Source organism: Lupinus angustifolius, chromosome LG17 (assembly GCF_001865875.1).
Source record: "Lupinus angustifolius cultivar Tanjil chromosome LG17, LupAngTanjil_v1.0, whole genome shotgun sequence".
Taxonomy (NCBI): domain Eukaryota; kingdom Viridiplantae; phylum Streptophyta; class Magnoliopsida; order Fabales; family Fabaceae; genus Lupinus; species Lupinus angustifolius.
The window spans coordinates 1,115,484-1,135,570 of record NC_032025.1 but is presented as its reverse complement, the minus strand read 5'-3'; the positions used below and the strand labels follow the sequence as shown (position 1 = coordinate 1,135,570).

General features: G+C 32.4%; 3 protein-coding genes across 4 annotated transcripts; 1 reads left to right on the top strand and 2 right to left on the bottom strand.

The window, feature by feature from the left end:
- On the bottom strand, positions 1,291-3,384 carry LOC109331210 (NEP1-interacting protein 1-like). The gene is made up of 5 exons (XM_019565570.1): positions 2,987-3,384; positions 2,424-2,602; positions 2,052-2,135; positions 1,788-1,955; positions 1,291-1,675 (listed from the first exon to the last, which is right to left on the bottom strand). The coding sequence occupies exons 1-5, from the start codon at positions 3,138-3,140 to the stop codon at positions 1,553-1,555; spliced, it is 708 nt and encodes a 235-aa protein (XP_019421115.1). The 5' UTR covers positions 3,141-3,384; the 3' UTR covers positions 1,291-1,552.
- LOC109331211 lies at positions 2,310-18,327 on the bottom strand. Of its 2 annotated transcripts, XR_002105757.1 has the most exons (4): positions 18,058-18,327; positions 17,480-17,628; positions 16,640-16,899; positions 2,310-2,321 (listed from the first exon to the last, which is right to left on the bottom strand). XR_002105757.1 is itself a non-coding variant. In XM_019565571.1 (3 exons), the coding sequence occupies exons 1-3, from the start codon at positions 18,277-18,279 to the stop codon at positions 16,755-16,757; spliced, it is 516 nt and encodes a 171-aa protein (XP_019421116.1). In that variant the 5' UTR covers positions 18,280-18,327; the 3' UTR covers positions 16,625-16,754. The 2 variants fall into 2 exon arrangements, 1 of the variants encoding a protein (XP_019421116.1); XM_019565571.1 differs by lacking the exon at positions 2,310-2,321 and having other exon boundaries at positions 16,625-16,899.
- On the top strand, positions 7,851-15,329 carry LOC109331209 (aconitate hydratase 1-like). Its single transcript, XM_019565569.1, has 20 exons — positions 7,851-7,963; positions 8,086-8,193; positions 8,607-8,767; positions 8,904-8,996; positions 9,159-9,344; positions 9,514-9,675; positions 9,926-10,070; positions 10,175-10,317; positions 10,383-10,439; positions 10,526-10,605; positions 11,131-11,206; positions 12,360-12,545; positions 12,958-13,025; positions 13,127-13,245; positions 13,335-13,456; positions 13,535-13,633; positions 13,722-14,201; positions 14,420-14,518; positions 14,609-14,851; positions 14,963-15,329. Exons 1-20 carry the CDS (start codon positions 7,960-7,962, stop codon positions 15,035-15,037), a joined length of 2,706 nt encoding a protein of 901 aa, XP_019421114.1. The 5' UTR covers positions 7,851-7,959; the 3' UTR covers positions 15,038-15,329.

The window sequence follows — 20,087 nt, the reverse complement described above, 5'->3', positions numbered from 1 at the left end:
TTGAATTAACGGCTTACATATCTGTTAGGTAGAAGAAGAAAGTTAGTTGCACAAAGTGGATAGAAAGAATCAATTCTCATTATTCACTGGGACGGATCTATAAAGTAGTGGAGGGAGGGAAGGGACAAAAACAATAAAGAAAATGTAAAAATGTTATTTACTACATATTACTATATCATTTCTTTATTTTTAACAAGAAAATGTTGTTAATAATTGATTGTGTACGGTTTGAAAAACCACAAACCCTCTTCAGAGTTCACACATAGATCATGTAGATATCATTTCATATGTCATGAATTGTGATCGGTTGAAAAATAATATGTAAATTAAAAGTTTAATTTCTGATCAATTACAGCTTATGACACATAGAGTAACACAATATTGTGAAACAGAAGATGTAGTCTCTTAAGTGTGTTTTTCTTCCTTCTAAGTCGTGAGTACAAGATTAGTAAGCTGGCCATTTAAGAAAAATCAGCACTTTTCTTGAGTACTATTCATTATGCACCCTATAAATAATTGACCTGACCAAAGAATTTACATTTGAAATTGTCATGGTTTTAGGTTCACATTGAATCTAGAATAAGTCCTAGCTGTTTTTTCTTGAATTTGAATGTATGTTCTCATCTAGAATGTTTATATTTCTATGAACTTAACCGTGACAATGTCGTGTAGATATTTTCTATACTAACCAATCCTATAATGTCATGGTTATGTTAAATGTTTTGTCTCTTATAATAAGAGCCTTTGAATTTCCTTGAGAATGCACCAAAAATAAACTCTTTCACTGAGTGTGTATTCTCTTATAAGGTTTTCAGCTTTCAGAAAACTCTTATTCAGGATGGGTAGGGACCAATTACTTGCAGCAACAGATATTGAATACAAACAAACCATTGAAGCTTAACCAACCTTAGCTGTTTTAAAATCACTATGTTTATACTTGACTGTTTATAAAACTCCTATAGGATTGTCTATATTCCCTTATTCAGAATGAGGTAAATGTAAGGGAACCAATCACTTGCACCATGTACCTACAAATCTTGAATACAAACATGGTTATATTTGAATGGGTTTAAAACTACTTTAGGATGTTCATGTTCTCTTATTCAGAATTGGGAATGACAGGGAACAAATGACTTGTACTATGTCCCTATACAAATCTTAAATACAGACAAAGAAGTGAATCTTTTTAACCTTGAAGAGATTAAAATCACTATGGTTATATTTGAATGCTTTTAGAACTCAAATAGGATGTTAGGAATCTCTTACACAGAAATCATAAATACAAACAAGTGAAGCTTCTATACCTTGGCAAGATGAAATAGAACAGAAAAGTTAGGGGCAGGGATCATTCACTCATATTCATATACAAGAGGTAGAAGCAGTTTTAACTCAAAATTTTCTTTACACTAATTTAGTACAATGATACAACTCATAACTCGGATGGCTGCACTAGATGTAACCGAGTACAAGTCCTAGAATTAAATAAGCATATGAACAAAATGGAAAAAAAATTACTTTTTTTACTGTCAGTGCTATGCATATACACAAAAAATTAAAGATCCCTTCTGCATAATGGACAAGAACCATGACCAAAGAGCCACTTATCTATGCAAGGTAGGTGAAACATGTGATGACAATGAGGTAAGCTTCTAACTGTCTCTCCAAGCTGAAAGTCCTGCATATGCACAAGTTCGGCAATGCCAACATCAAAATCCACAAGATGAATAACACTTCATGATATAGAAATTACCAGTGGTTATTTATAAGGAAAACGGCAGAAAACAAACCTGGAGGCAGACGGAACAAGAAACTCTTTCACCAGAACCATCAACATTGTTGTCACTGGTAATTTTGATTTTCGGGATTTTCTCAACTGAATCTCCTGATAAACCTTTTGAACCACCGATGTCAAAAATGTTTTGAACCTCGTCAAAGCCAGTTTCAACAGCACCCATCTGATAAGGAAGAACAAAGGTGTCATCAAAATGAGAATACATAAGCAAATTTCTATCTCGTCATTGTAAAACTTAACCTTCGGACAATGTTTTTACCTGGCTTTGAACAGCACTCAACATAGCTGGACCTATCCTCTCACGCACAAGTCTCCCACTCAGTAAGCTAGCAATAACATCAATCTGCATAACCCAAACATTAGAGTAAACATCATAACAGTTGAAATGATAACCCTTCTATAACCACTTTTTAGCTTATTTCAGAAATCTTCTCAAATAAGCTCTTTTTAGCTTAATTCCAAAAAGTTCATTAAATAAACACAATTGAGCTGTTTACCCAAATTCACTTTACAACTCAGAGCACTACAACTATGCAATCAATCGGATTGAGATAATGCCATATAATAAGCATTTATAAAACCTATAACATATCTCATTTTGACAATGCCTCCCAAAAACTGAGTTACTCACCAAGTATAAGAGACAACCAATTCCAGATTCATCAGATTGCCAAAGAACAAGAGAGGATTCAAACACTTCAATGGAAAAAACGGCTCCCGATATAGCGCCAACAGCAGCCCCTCTAATGAAGCCACTCTCAGTCTCTTGGCCTATCAAAGCACCAGTCATAGCTCCCAACAAAGTCCCCACTGCAAACAAAAACAAGCACATGCAAAACCTCAATTCAATGTTTATATTGAAAAGGCACAACACACAAATTGGGATGCTTTTAAACATGGATAAATAACTAAACAAGACAACATAGGTTAAACATCCAAAACAATCCACACAAATTACTTAGCAGACCCACATCCCAAGTTTCATTTTTTCCACACAAATTTTCAATTTTTTTTAAAATGACATATCTAAATAAATAAATAAATGCATTTCTATCTCAAGCACACATTAACATTGACAAATTCGACAGGAACATAAAACCCCCCAAAAAACATATTAGAGGAAAATAGAAACAGATCAAGAAATGTAACAATAATAATTGAAATAATTTGAAGGATGAGATTGTAGAATTGAACCTAATGCAAAGCAGAAGGTCAATATTGCAGATAAAATGTTCCCAATGATGACAGAAACGGCAAGGGTACCCATTTGTTTAACCCTCTCAAAGAGATTCCCGAAGGAACCAAACAAAGAGGAACGCAAAGGGAATGTATTTGGCAAAAACTCCATGTGGGTATCTCAGAAATGGAAGAAATTGAGAGAAACAATGCTCAAAGGAGAGAGAATAAAGGGTGCGTTTGGTTTATTTTTTATGTGAGAAAATTGGGTTTAAGGAAGAGTTTATATAAAGATATAAGAAGAAAGAGATGCAGATGCAAAGAAACTACCATCAACCAACTCGCATTTAAAGCCATGCCCTCTTTCTCTATCTTTACCTATTTTTTTCTTCTTCTAAAGCTCCCAAAAAAATCTTTTACTTTAATCACGCTTTTTCTTCTTCTTTTTAATTATTTTTCAATTATCCCTAAACTTTGACACGATTAAATCAACAAAAACATTGGTCTAGTGGGACAAAGGTATATCATATCTTTAAAATTGATGATTCAATTTCTAAGAGCAACATTTGTTAAGAGGGAAAATTGTAAACTTCGAAAGAATTAGTTTCTTGCTCAAATGTGAGAGGATACTATTAGTAGAAGAAAAAAGAAAAAAAAGTAATACTTTTAATGAAGAGTTTGAGATTGTAATTTGATAATATTTTTAATATTGATATGTCTTATAAATTTAATGAGATGAGAGGCTGATATAAAGTCAAAGATGCTTAATGAAACATTGTATATGATCACAAGAATTAGTTAAGTTTGATTTTTTCCATCACAGGATTATTTGGTTGATGAGTTGTGTGTTTGGAGGAACATTGTGAGGTTTTATGAGTTAAGAAAGGTTGTCTTGAAGGCTTTATGGGCAGCCACATTTTCAATGCAAATATTGTACTATCACACCTCCCTCATGCTGAATGCTACTTTATTTTCCACATTTTCCTATGCACGTGGTGTGCCACATTGCAAATATTTGCATCTCACAATTCACATTATTTATATACTAGTGTGTAAAGGCACTTCGTGCCTGCCGACGAATATTGTGTGATACTACATATTCAAATTTTATATATTTCATTTTTTTGAATTAGAATGTATTTGTTGTGTTCGGTGTACTTTATATTATATTTTTTGTGTTTATGATAATGTTTAATTTAAAGTGAGATATGTGGTTAATTAATGTATTGGTGGTGGTTGCTTATGATTATATAGTTTTTTTGTAAAAATTAAATAATGTGAAGGGCAAAATAGGAAATGAAAATTACACCATGAGGGAAGTTATTTCAAGTTTTGACTTTATATATAGTATAGATATATCCTTCTACTTTTATATATAATTAATATATATTAATAGTGTAAGTATTTTTATTATTGTCAGTAAATTATTTATCAATAATTTATTTATCATCATTAACTCCCAAATAAAAAAATATAAATCAACAGTTGTATGATATGTTAACAGCGTAAATTTGTACGAAGCATTTTTGCTAATGATGATCGTTAAGAAATAAATAATAATAAAAACAAATTCGTCTCTCAAAATTAACAAACAAGGTTTTAATGTTAGGGATAGTAAGCGAGCATAAAAATGAACTGCCTTTACATTCAGTCACAGTTTATCTAGGTCTCATTTTATTTGAATTAGAATGTATTTCATTCAAATTAATAAAATGAGACCTAGATAAACTGTGACTGAATAAAAATGAACATTTGATAATGTAAGCGAGCATAAAATTTAATTATTTAATCATTGATGTATCTGTTTGGGAGTGGGTAGCATGGCACTTGAAAATGTGCTCCTTGTTTTCTATTTATTTACTTTATCTTAAAAAAAAATATCTTCCTTTTTGGTGTACAAAAATATCTTCTCTTGCTTGCATTGATGGAATTAAAAGAAATTTATGACGTTAGGAAAAAACTATATTTTATTTAAAATGGATAAATTAAAAAATACATACCGTATAATTTTGGAGATCATTGCCTATGCTTTTCATTTTCTATGAAATAATTATTTTTTTTATAAAAGTACAAAATAATATTTTTATATTACTTGAAAAAAGTTAATGAAAAATGAGAACATAATCATTTTAGGACATATGATCTCAATTTAACTAGTATATAAAACTCACATTTTCCTTCACATAATTGGCTTTAAATTCGCCAAATTTTATATCAGATATGATTGTTCTTTCAGGTATTAAAGTCTAAAACAGAACATCTCCAAGTTTTCCCATATCTTGTTGCGTGGATAAGATTGAATGCAAAAAACACATATAAGCATTGTTGATAATGCACTTCTTCCATTGTTCTTCTAAGGTCTAGAACAATATTGTTTCAAACAGAAATTTAATTTTAATCATTATCAAAAAGACGTTGATCTAGTACTATAAGACCTTATTGAATCTTCAATATCGAAGGTTCGATTTTTTAGAGCGATATTTGTTGGAGGGGCAGCCATAAATTACAAAAAGATTAGTTTATTATCCAAAAAAGTGAGGAAATATATTTGGTAGTAATAAAAAAAAATAATTTTCTTATTGTTATATGTAAAAAAAGGTTGTATGGTAATAGAATATTGAATTTTGGCACTTTGAGAACCAGCTGGATATTCACCATTGAATCAATTCATATAAGTAAGATAATAAATTAAAAAGTATAGGATTTATTTTTCTCGAAATAATTAGAGATGCGTGTATATTCTTATAAATATCTTGCTTAGTTAAATAATAAGTATATCGTAAGAGTTTTAGTTTCAATCATGAAAATAAAACTACATAGAGAAAGAGACAAACCTTAATTTGACATTCTTTATACTTTTAATTTTTTTAACTAGTCTTCAATTACCAGCTATATACATCAATATTTTGAAAATGATATAAATATATAATGTTTGTATAGAGTTTGTTGGGCCTTTGAAAAAGTATTCTTATTCTTGTACATTTAAAAATGGTTATGAAGTGTTTTTATATTTAGTGTTTCATTTCTATGACTTTTAAGTATGATTTATATATAAAGAAAAACTTTTAACTTTAGAAAAAATATTTATATTATCAAGGTTAACATTCATAAATTAGGTCATATTACCCAATAAAGATCAGTTATCCCATTTTATTTATGTCCATTACATTCCAGTTCAATAGAAATTTGGTACGAACCGAAATTTATAACACTGCTTGGGGAAATCCTTAGTGACCAAACATGTAGAGAAACTAAGATGTACTTGACCAAGTTATAAGCAATGTATAAAATCAAGGAAAGTTTTGAAGAGTGGGTTGAGATAGGTAACTTGAGTAACGTGGAAACATGTGAGATGTAGAGATTTATCTAAAAGTTTGGTGTCACCTTTAAATCTATTAAAAGTCATGCTATAAATAATATTTTTTTATATTAGTTTCATATATAATATAAATATTAACATATAATACAATTAAATAAGTTGACTTCTTGAACTTTCTTTTAGATAATCTAAAACCTCATATGATAAGTAAAATAAACTTTTCAAAATATACAAAAGTCTGACACGATTAAATTGTTATATGTTTAATAATAGAACATTGAAAGATAACTAGATGTTTTCAGTATAAAAATCTTCCTACTATGAAGGAAACAAATAATTTCAATATTTTATATTCTTGAGATGTACTTTTATTAAATATTAGTATAATTTATAAGGTAAAATTTCAGGAAGAATTAATGAATACAAGCAAATCTTGATTAGACATTATTTTTTACTATATACTTTTTAAGTACCTCTATTCATTTAATCTTGGTATTTAGATGGAATAATTTGGTTATGTGACATCACTGACATGAGATAATAAATTGAATGATGGTTAGTTACATTCACCACAATTATTTCCTTTAAGCAGAAAAAAACTATTTATATTTTAAACAGATTATAAAATATTCACATTCCCAATTACAATAATATTTACAACCTCATGCATCCCACAGATAATTAGAGTAACAATTTAAATTCAAAGGGGTTGAAAACAGGAAACAAATGACGTATTTCTTATTTTCTTTTAGAAAACTAACTTCAAGTGAATGAAGAAAAAACTTTCAGTGCCACATAATCTATATATGAGATAACAAGCTTAAATTTATTGAAAGAGTATATCATTGCTAAAATCAATTACTCCTTTTATTTCTTTAACTAGGCACTACAATTTTCAACAATGCACCTTTTAATCACCCCAACCACCTTTTTTCTTATTCAAAATAAGCTGATAGAGATATTATATTATACTATTTATATCTATTCATCACTGATTTTTCAAAAAAATAATATAAATAAATGATAAATGATTTGATGAGTTGTACAATCTTTATACTGACCATATATAAATATTACACTAAAATAATAAATAATACAATGTAACATATCTCTCCTGGTATATTTTTAAATACAATGATTCACCTCAATATATAAATAAACATGACACCTTTCCAAACTCCATGTTTTTTTTAATTTACCAAAAATTAGAGAATTCACAAAAAAGCCAAAAGCTCTCTATTCTACTAGTCTAAAATGCTATACTGTCTGGCTAAGTAATTCTCATTATAATAACATAAATTTATAACCACATAGATATAGGATAGATATTAAATAATAACATGGTGTTGAATTTTTAGAATGAAAGTTAAATAAATTATAAAAAAATACTTAGAAGAAGTAAATCGTGATTATTAATTAAGTCCATTACTGATCTAGTAGTGTAAATTTCAAAAATTTAATTATTGTAGCCATTTTTATTAGAAGAGACAACACAAACCCGATAAATGAATTACTGAAAAAGTGGATTACTGGTAAAGAACTTAGTAATTAAGGAGGGTATTGAGGATTTATTACTAGTTACTACAATAACATTTGCAACTACTTCCTCTTTCTTCACAACACTTTGTTCTATCCCAATCTCTTTCGCTACACTGAACTAAGATTATCACCCATGGGTACCACCATTCCTTTTCACTATCTTCTCTTTCCAACCATATACTATTCATCATTTCTCTTATTATTTTTGTTTCATTTTATAATTTGTTTTTCCTCTGTATTGTTTGATTTGTTTCTGCAGCGAGTGAAAACCCTTTCAATAGCATTTTGAAGAGTCTTGAGAAACCTAGCGGTGATGGTGAATTCGGAAAATACTATAGTTTGCCAGCTCTCAACGATCCTAGAATCGGTGACTCTTTCATTTTCATTTTTATCCACTTTCTTATTGTTAATAATTGAAGCAGACTCTAATTTATTTATTTATAAGTTGGTATTACTACTAGATAATAAGTGTTTTATTAGATACATATGTAAAAATTTAAATCTGGATTGAATTCTGTTGGTTTTTTATTAATTAATTGTGTTTTCTGAGATCTGTTGCTGTTATATTGTTGTTAACGGGATATAAGAGAATGTGAATAATGTAACGTAGCAATTTTGTTGATGATTGATTACAACAATAACCAAACCTTAGTTCCACTAGCTGAGATCGATACATGGATAGAACGATGTCATAATGTTATATCAGGAATCAATCAATCGAATAAATGCTCTCCTTGATTGTATTGATGGTGATTGGTGACATTAATGTTTGTGTTGCAGATAGACTTCCTTACTCTATCAGGATACTTTTGGAATCTGCAATTCGTAACTGTGACGAGTTTCAAGTTAAAAATAACGACGTTGAAAAAATTATAGATTGGGAGAATACCTCTCCAAAACAAGTGGAAATTCCATTCAAGCCGGCCAGAGTGCTTCTGCAGGTGAGAGAATGATGATATTGGGGTTTTGGGCGAGGGATTTCTATTATACATTAGTGATATTATTTCTATGAGATTCTTCTAATGTTGGATTTATTTGTAAAGCTAAAAATCATTGAGCTTTGAATGTTTTTCTCAGGATTTTACTGGGGTGCCTGCTGCTGTTGATCTGGCTTGCATGCGAGATGCAATGAACAAACTTGGCGGTGATTCTAATAAAATTAACCCCTTGGTAAGCCACTGCACATTAACGGATTTATATTATGGATTTTATATTTAGTTATTTATGGCTTCGTTCGATGCATGTAGCCGACCCCACCTAGTGAGATTAAGGCTTGGTTGTTATATTTATGGTCTAGGTGTAGGTACTGATTCTAAAATTGTTTGCATTCAGGTACCGGTAGATCTTGTCATTGATCACTCAGTTCAGGTTGATGTGGCAAGATCGGAAAATGCTGTTCAGGCAAATATGGAGCTTGAATTCCAGAGGAACAAGGAAAGATTTGGTTTCCTCAAATGGGGGTCAAATGCATTCAATAACATGCTCGTCGTTCCTCCTGGATCGGGAATTGTCCATCAGGTCATTGCACCATTTACTAACCACCAATATATATGTTTGGATTTGTAATATTTGATCTTATTCTTAAACATTTACTTTATGCATGACTTTTGTTTTAAATCTGATTGAAGACTTGCTTTGTTCTTTATCCAGTACTTTTCAATTAAGTTTGTAATTTCAAATTGTGCAGGTCAATTTAGAATACCTCGGCAGAGTCGTGTTCAACACAAATGGTGTGCTTTATCCTGACAGCGTTGTTGGAACTGATTCACACACAACTATGATTGATGGCTTGGGTGTTGCTGGATGGGGAGTTGGTGGAATTGAAGCAGAAGCTACAATGCTTGGCCAGGTAATATATCATGTTAATTTTTTTGCTGAACCTTGAGTTTCTTCCAAATTAAAGAATAGAATTAATTTGTACATTTAGTATCTTTGATGAAAATTTTAATTTTCTCCTCTTCTAAACTAGTAAACTATTAATCATGCGTATGTTATTCATAATAATAATAGATTTTAGTTGTGTAGTTTTTGTCCAATTGATTCTATGGGTAGTAGTAACTTTTATTAAAAATATTTTGTTACCTGTCATATTTTTGCAGCCCATGAGCATGGTCCTACCAGGTGTCGTTGGGTTTAAATTATTAGGAAAACTACGAGATGGTGTGACAGCTACTGACTTGGTGTTGACTGTTACTCAAATACTTAGAAAGCACGGGGTTGTCGGCAAGTTTGTGGAGTTTTATGGTAAATACTATTTTATGAAAATGATGCATTGATATGTTTTTTACCACTACTAGCCTTTGTTATTAATCTTTGCGTATATAATTGTTTTTACCTCCCTTATGCAGGGGAAGGCATGAGTGAACTAACTTTAGCAGATCGTGCCACCATAGCAAACATGTCTCCCGAGTATGGTGCAACCATGGGCTTCTTTCCTGTGGATCATGTCACCTTGCAATATTTGAAACTGACTGGCAGAAGTGATGAGACTGTAAGTTAACACTTGTATCATGCTAGTCTGTGTTGTCTACATGTGCTTATATGTCTTTCTTGCAGGTTTCTATGATAGAATCCTATTTGCGAGCTAATAAGTTGTTTGTGGACTATAGTGAGGTATACTATATAGATATTATTTTGGGATAGTAATATCAGAAGTGTCTGAAAGAACCTGGTTAGACTGAGATTTTGCGTTTGTGCAGCCCCAAATGGAGAGAGCGTACTCATCATATTTGGAGCTCAATCTTGAGGATGTAGATCCCTGTATCTCTGGTCCAAAGAGGTAATGTGTCATATTGTTTTCCATTTAAAAGTGGGGAGGAATTACTCTCCCATTCCTTGTATTTTGCATTTACTACAAGCTTCTTCTCTGTTAAGGAAACCTACATAAAATTCCATTTCTTCCCACCATAAAAGAAACTACCATCAACTTCAGAATGCTATCAAGGCTAACAGATATTTTGAAAATCTCATTCCTTCCCTTGTTCACCCATATATTTTGAGAAGAGGGAAGATCACATTCATTTGGTGCATCTGAGTTGACGTTTAAATTTGACCACAAAATATCTGTAAGCTATTAATTTTGTTAAAAAATGTGACTTCAGACAACACTTTGGAGTTAGTTCTAATGTTTCTTTATGAATAAAATGGAGTTTTGTGTAAGGCTTCATAATTGAGGGAAGTTCTGAGGAGTACTAGTAAGTGCAAAGTACGGGTGGGAAGTAAATTACTCTAAAAGTAAATATCTAAGAGTAAATATCTCGTTTAAGCTTTTTCATTGTGTAACCCATGCTTTAAATGTTTTTAGGCCTCATGACCGTGTCCCTTTGAAAGAAATGAAGGTAGATTGGCATGCCTGCCTCAACAACAAAGTTGGGTTCAAGGTATGAAATTTTTTAGCCATGTCCATATTTTTAACCCCTAAATATATAAGTAGTATATTTTATCCCTAGCCTATATGATACCTAAATTTTTATAACTTTACCTTCAGTTTTTAAATATGATTTTTTATTGGCCCTGCACTCTTAGCAGAACCTCTGTCTCTCTCCCCCTCTCTCTACCTCACACACACACATACACACACACACACAATCAGAGAGAGAGAGAGAGAGAGAGAGAGAGAGAGAGAGAGAGAGAGAGAGAGAGAGAGAGAGAGAGAGAGAGAGAGAGAGAGAGAGAGAGAGAGAGAGAGAGAGAGAGAGAGAGAGAGAGAGAGAGAGAGAGAGAGAGAGAGAGAGAGAGAGAGAGAGAGAGAGAGAGAGAGAGAGAGAGAGAGAGAGAGAGAGAGAGAGAGAGAGAGAGAGAGAGAGAGAGAGAGAGAGAGAGAGAGGTGTAAGCAGCTAGCATCTTCCTTATTTATATAATTATTTCTTTTCATTTTTGGTCTGGTGAAATCATTGTAGTCAAGGGGGTCATCATGGGCACCAAAATGGTTAAGTGCCTCTTGCTGGTTGAGGTGCATGCCTTTGCCACTGTAGTCTGTAGACATACCTTACTGCTTCAGGTGACTCATGTATTTAAGGCCTGGTTGATAAATTTATAGAACTCAAAAAGTCCAGGCACCTAACTTGGTAGAGGTGATGCTAAAGGTAGAAAATATTCAAAACAATACTAGTTGTCAGTCTTAGGGAATTAGTTTTATAATTTAAGCATCTGAATCTTTTATCTTTATTATGAAATTTTATGCTTGACCATTTAATTAATATGATAAACCAATGCAAAGTAGTCATTCTTTCTTTATTCTTTTTCTAATTTTAACACATTTCTTAACATGAGTGAGGTGTGCACTTTTTGGTGCCTCCTGCTTTAAGTCATTAAAATCCCTTAGTGTCTTAAGAGTTCTTGACACCTTTGACTGCCTTGGGTAAAATTTGAATCTGCGTTTGCTCATTGCCTCAGTAATATCCTCAATGTTCCAGGAAGTCAAATAGTGCAATTGATTATATCCTTGTCCAAGCTATATCCTTTTTATTATTTTGACACATTACAACCATAAATATTTTGTTGTTTGAGCTGTATAATATTGCGTTGTTCCAGGGTTTTGCTGTACCAAAAGAATCTCAGAACAAGGTTGCAGAGTTCACATTCAATGGGACACCAGCACATCTTAAGCATGGGGATGTTGTTATAGCTGCTATCACCAGCTGTACAAATACCTCAAATCCTAGTGTAATGCTTGGAGCTGCATTGGTTGCTAAGAAAGCATGTGAATTGGGATTGCAGGTTAGTAGATGTCTCTTTTAGTACCTGCATCATTTTGACCTTATGATTTACATCGACAATGATGTGCTTGCACATATTATATGCCAAAATCTACACAGCAGGTTTGCCTTGTGAGATGTCCCAATACCATAGTTGGTTTAACTGATAGACAAGCATGATCATGCAGCTTTTTATGTCAGATTGCATATATATCTTTAAAACATTGCTGAATGCAATGGGACTCCCTTCTTTATTCTCCATAAACAAATAAATAATTACGAAGGAAAACCATGTGTTTATTCTTGATATTGTAGGACTTTAAGCCTATTAGTTAGCAACATATTGATATATTTGATAGAATTCAGTTTTTTTACAAAAAAAAATGTTATTGGCTACTAATAGATTGCAAATGTTCCAATATACTGACAATCAGGTGAAGCCATGGATAAAAACAAGTCTTGCTCCAGGTTCTGGTGTTGTAACTAAGTATTTGCAGAGGAGGTATTCTTTAGAATATAATGAAAGTATATGATCCTGTGACACATTGGCATTCATGTCCTAAAATATCATTATCCCTTAATCATTATATTTTTATCCTGCAGTGGTTTGCAGAAGTATTTGAATGAGCTAGGCTTTAATATAGTTGGGTATGGATGCACCACATGCATTGGAAACTCAGGGGATATAAATGAAGCTGTTGCATCTGCAATTACTGAGAATGGTACATTTCTTTTTGTAAGTGGGTGCTTTTTGTGTAATCACTTAGGAGTCTCTCATGTTACCTAAACCTTGGTTCTCTGAATCTGCCAGATATAGTAGCAGCAGCTGTATTATCTGGAAACAGGAACTTTGAGGGTCGAGTTCATCCATTGACAAGGGCTAATTACCTTGCTTCTCCTCCGCTTGTTGTTGCCTATGCCCTTGCTGGCACAGTATGTGGCTAGTGAATTGAGTCCAAGCGTTCATTTCAAAGCTTGCCCTTGCTTTCTAATTTGGTCCATGTTCTGCAGGTGGACATTGACTTTGACACTGAATCCATTGGGATAGGGAAGGATGGAACAGAGATCTTCTTCAGGGATATTTGGCCATCCAGTGAAGAAATAGCACACGTAAGTAGCTCAATGTGTTTGACTATGATTTCTTCGTGCAAATACCAATATTTTGTGGACAGATTTTTCTTATTTTTCCAATTTTCAGGTTGTACAATCCAGTGTTCTGCCCGATATGTTTAAGGAAACATACAACGCAATCACCGAAGGAAATCCCATGTGGAATAATTTATCTGTTCCGTCTGGCTCTCTTTATGCCTGGGAACATGAATCAACCTATATTCATGAACCACCTTATTTTAAAGATATGAGCATGTCTCCCCCAGGTCCTCATGGAGTTAAGAATGCTTACTGTTTACTGAACTTTGGAGACAGTATTACCACTGATCACATCTCTCCAGCTGGTAGCATACATAAGGACAGTCCTGCTGCTAGATACCTTACTGACCGTGGGGTTGATAGACGAGACTTCAACTCCTATGGAAGTCGCCGTGGGAATGATGAGGTGATGGCACGGGGAACTTTTGCCAATATTCGTATTGTTAACAAATTCTTGAATGGAGAAGTTGGACCTAAAACACTTCATATTCCTTCTGGGGAGAAGTTATCAGTCTTCGATGCTGCAACGGTAATTTCTCTAAACTACGCAATGTGTAGGGGTACTACTAGCTAAAGGTTTTTACATCTATCATCATATTTCCTCCACCTCAAGAAAATTGATGTTTGTGGCATCATTTTCATTTCATTGTTGCATATGATTTTCTGGTTCGAATAGATTCTTGGCCTTGTGACGAATCTATAGGGCACCACATTGTTTAATTGATATCAACACTTCTTAATTATCAGAAATACAAGAGTGAGGGGCATGATACAATTATCTTGGCTGGTGCTGAGTATGGGAGTGGAAGTTCTCGTGACTGGGCTGCAAAGGGGCCAATGCTACTGGTACATCCTGGCTGTTATTCGACTCTGACCAAATTATTTCTGTATATTGTGATGATTATCTAATGCTGTATTCGCTCTAATTATTCCCAGGGAGTAAAAGCTGTCATAGCAAAGAGCTTTGAAAGGATTCATCGAAGTAATTTGGTGGGAATGGGTATAATCCCTATGTGTTTTAAGAATGGGGAGGATGCTGAGACTCTCGGATTGACCGGCCATGAACGTTACACAATCGATCTTCCAAGCAATGTGAGTGAAATACGACCTGGTCAAGATGTCACAGTGGTGACAGACAATGGGAAGACATTTGTAGCTACCCTGAGATTCGATACCGAGGTAACCTTAGATCATTCATTTTTGTTGGTGGTAGTGTTGTGTCTGTTGTGCCTTTACTCATCCCTTGATGTTCTCCCTTCTCCTGCTAACATTTCCGATACTTCATTGCAGGTTGAACTTGCTTACTTCAATCATGGAGGCATTTTACAGTACGTCATCCGAAACTTGATCAATGCTAAACATTGAATAAGGTAAAAACCAAGTCTTCAGGTCTAGTTGCTAGCAACCAATGACAGTGATTTTTATTGTTCTCCAAATAATCTAGTATGTCTCGGCAAAGGTCCTTTCAAGGTGGAAGAAAATCCATGCTATTCAGCTATTTAATTAATAAACCAAGGAACTTGATATGGCTATAATGAAGGGTTATAATGACTGTGTTGTTTGCTATAGAAATGTAATTTATTGTTCTTATTTCCCTTATTTTGTCTGAGGATGAAAAAGTCCTCTTTCCTAATATTATGATTTGAGTTTTTGGCAAGCATCTATCTTCTGAATTGAACATAGATTACCTGGCAGAGGATGATTGGTTAATTATACAGGGAAAAGAAATAAACTAGTTAGACATTTTTGTCAAAATATTCTGTTTAGACTAATGAATAGATGTTACCATTTTTGTCAAAATATAGTGTTATGTCGAACCATATAAAATTGCTTAATAGAAATGTATTCATATTATACATCTTTTATCAATAGTAAGAGTTTGCAATAAGTTGTTTTAGTGATTGTATAAAAGTGACAAACTTGAAAAAATAAAAGAAACTACATATTTATAAATTCAAGAAAAGAATAAGGCTCTTTTCAGATTAAAAAAATATATGACCATATGAATATGTATATTTCAGGCATCCAGCTATTATCCATGGGAAATTTCTTTGAAGCTAACAAGTAGGGTGATGCTTTGATGCTGTCTTTTTATTTTTCATGTCACCCCTTTATTTTACTTTTGATTTATTAACATGAAAAAAATGATGAAAAGTTTAAATTAACAATTTTATCCTTAATATGTAGCCCCACCCTAACTTCTCCTCCACCCACATCCACCGCCAGAACCGTCAACTTCGCTATCCAACACCCTTATCACAAAGGACTAAATTAAAAGAAATAAAGTTATGAATGCAAGTTCAAATACAGAAAATAAGTTATACATATCCACAGCATGTTTTGCTATCTTTTAGTTGAGATTAATTTTATTTATTTATATGGAGCATATCTTAAACCTTAAGACTAACTACGAGATAGTTGTTTACTCAAAATTTTAAAAAAAATAATAACTAAGAAAAAACATTTTCTTTTGTTTGTCGTGACAATGCTACACAAGTTATTATTGTTGAATGGCATTAAATTTTCTGGGTGATATTTTTGTTTTGTTTTCTGTATTATCCTGTCATTGTTTAAAAGGAAGACTTAAAATATACATGAAAGTAGAATTTACCCAATGACGGTTTCTTTATGGATTAAAAAATGCATTTAACACTTAATTGATTGTTAACCAGATTTAATATGTATACATTAACAGTGTAATTATTTTTTATACTGTCATTGATTTATTAATTACCATAGACTCTCAAACAAAAGTAATATAAATCAATGATGAATAATACGCTAACAGTGTAAAAAACTTTACATGTCAGTATACAGATTTAAACTCTACTTAATAATCAATAAAATATGTGCCAAGAGCTTCAATGGCAATAGGATATTAGGATGACATACAGGGAGGCATAATTGACAATGTTTTTTTTGGGTACCAAAGAGCATAGATTTCATTACTTGGGGTTCATCCCACACATAGAGAGAATACAAATGTCCAACAATCAATTGAAAAAACACACAATTGAATTATAAATAAAACATGCACTTGGAAGCAACCAATAGTTCCAGATATTGGAATGCTTCCTATGGCTTAAAAGACACCAATAGCATTAGGATACAAAGCCTTTGGCTTATAAGAAAGATAATTGGGAACATAAGTAGATGTTCTTTTCTTAGGAGGATCCATATAATCTATGTTTGGTTGGTTCAGATATGCATACTTGCTTTTTGTCCACCTGCATATGTCAAAAACAAAGGCTTATAATTAGTTCCCCAAATATATTAATATTAATTGACCCCATTTATATAAGATGACATCAGAAAAAAACATTGTGGGGTCCTAGTGGAATGGAAAGAGTGAAGCATTGTGTCTAGATACATTCTCAGTTCTCAAATCTCTTCTCTCTAATTTTTTTTATTTGCATTACAATTCTGTCAAGGATCAATCACATCTTTAATCACTAAATTTCAACAACCAAAATTACACACCCACATCAACCATGACTGTTTAACTCAAATAATTTTTTTCCACCAATCAGATATGATAGTATATAAGTTGATATAAAAAATGAGACATAAACGAGCTCATCCTGTCTAGAATATCATCAATAATAAAAATCACCCATAAAGTTATGATGAAAATCTATTGGTAGAACCAAATTGAAAAAATAATAATTACCCAACTAAAAAACAACAAATAACTTAAACAATAAATCCAATAACTTTCCTGGTGAATATTTCGAATTTAATAAGAATGAAATAATAATGGAATTGATCTTACAACTAACAATTAAGGGAATTTAGTAATTTACTGACCAATCTTTTATTCCTACACGTATTTCCTTGTCCATCTCATCTTTGTTGCAATGATTTGCCTCTGCAACCCTTTTCTCAATCTCTTCCTTGGGACCATCTTCATCATTGTAAGTGTTCAAGGACAATATGAAACTCATGTATTCTTGATCCTGTACTCATTATTAGTATTACCCTTTCAAGTTATAACATGACACACATAGGATTTCAAAGCTAGAATCATAGTATTGTAGAAATCATCTTATAACATCCAACAAATTAGTTTTTTTGTTTATAACTTTTCAACAAATTGCAGCACATCATGAAGATATATCATATAACTGTGTGATGGGATTCACATGTCAAATAAACAATTTTCATAGTGCAAATTAAGATGTGAAAATCGACACAAGGTTGATCTGAGGTCACAGGTTCAAATTCTGTAAGCAAGTTATTTGCTTGTGATGATAAGGTTGTACAACCATCGTCATCTTCGGGGCCTATTAGGTAGGAGTATCGGACACTTTATTTTACTTTGGATCAGCTATGATTTAAAAAAAGATACTAAATTTGAGAGATTGAAGTATGGATATGGAACATACAGAGAGATTGCGTGCACGGATTCTTGCTGCAGCTTTGATAGCAGCAAAAAGATGATCCTCCTCTTCAATCTTTTTCTGTTTCCAAAACTTTGCAATTTCTCTCTTTGTCACACTTTCTTCTACTCTTGGCCTTAAACAGACCCTGAATTTTGGAAGTGGTGGTGGCGTTGGAACCACTATCTCCTTTGTCTTTGATTCACCTTCTTCCTTTCTCTGCTTCATTATTTCACTTTTGATATTATTAGCCTTCTCTACTATTATATATATCAGCAAAAATATATTAATAGCAAGGCCTAATTATCTAACTAATTGTCTCTTGTAGAGATCCAAGTACCAATTGGGCGTTGCTTCAAGTACATGCTTGATTCCCTTTAAGTAAGAACTCGGGTTCGAGTCTTGTGGATGGAAAAAATGCATGTTGGGAGAGTTAGCCTCACATACATGTGGATGTTCCCGGCTCGGACAGGATTGCCTCCAGTGCGAGGATATATGTGGGAAACAAAAAAAAAGTAATTGGAGTGGCTATTGCTTAAGCTTATTCCAAATGAGTTAGGATCCTGAGACAAATGATTACTTTTGCACTTATATAAAGGGGTAAGAATATCATCTCATTATATTTTAAAGATAAAAGTGTCAAATTGTAATATATTTTTTCTCTTGTTTTCGGTATACTTGCCTCTCTATTAATGGTGAGGATCCCAACTCATTCCATGTAGACTAAGATGTTCTCTATCCCTATTGGAAATCTCTAGTACATGTAATAGTGTTTTAAATTTTGGTCCACGATCATTATAGATATTGATTTATCAAGATTTTGAGAATCACTGAAACCATATCATCATAACATTTGTGATCATATCAACTACAAATACACACTATCCAAAACATCAAAGTTTTCGAAGTTTTCAAAATCGGTATCAAAACCATTATTTAAAATCTTGAACCATAGTACTTATATTATTAACTAAGGAAATGAGCAGCTATTGATTATTATTATTATTATCATTTATTATTATTATTATTATTATTATAATAAAATATATCCAATAGTGAGGCACACTATACGTAATCTTATTTGTCCTTCATGCCCCAACTTGTAATTCTTTTAATCAAGTGGATAATAATGCTTTGACAATGTAATAATCAATAAAAGGCTAAAGTATCGACTTTGTATAATGTTTCTCCTATTCCTTCTTCAAAGCAAAAATCAACCCAAATATTTTACTAATAAACACCAAAAAACGAAGTATTTATTTGTGTGGGGTTAGATACGTAGCAGTTACGATTTATTGAAGAGAATGAGGTAGGGCTTATTATATTGTACAACGAATATAATATACGAACTTGAAATATTCTGAGAAATTTCAGCTTCTATACTTGGAATTTAGCCTGCAAAAACATAAAGAAATGCAGAGGATAAAGATCATGTAGTTTACTTTATATGCTACTTGTTTGGTAAAAGAGCTTCTATAAATAAGCTACAAACTTATAAGCATGTAATTAATAGTTATAGGAGGTGGTAATTTATGACTTATAAATTAAAGGTTTATTAAGTTAGAGTTGTTTGTTTACAATTAGGTAAAAGTGTAATAAGACATTGGGTTGAGGTAAAATTTGTCATTTAATAAACTATTTAGTGGGATAAATGATAAAACAATTATTGATAACTCCGAACACTAGTTTGAAGCAAAAGTTAACTTCCAAAAAAGCTATTTTTACTCACCAAACAAGTCTAGAAAAGCTAGCTTTAAAAAGATGGTGAAAATATGATATTTTACTAACTCAGGGAGAATAGGCTATAGTTAAGTGATTTCTCTTGTATTTTGGTGTTAAATTTAGAGATCAAATCTGTTATTCTACAAATTGTGTCATTGTATGTATTATTAGTTTTTTTTGTTTCTCACATGTATGCTTATACTAGAGGTAATCCTGTCCAAGCTGGGAACATTTACAGGTACGTGAGACTAACTCTTTCGGCGGACATTTTTTCCATCTACAAGACTCAAACCTGAGACCTTACTTAATAGAAA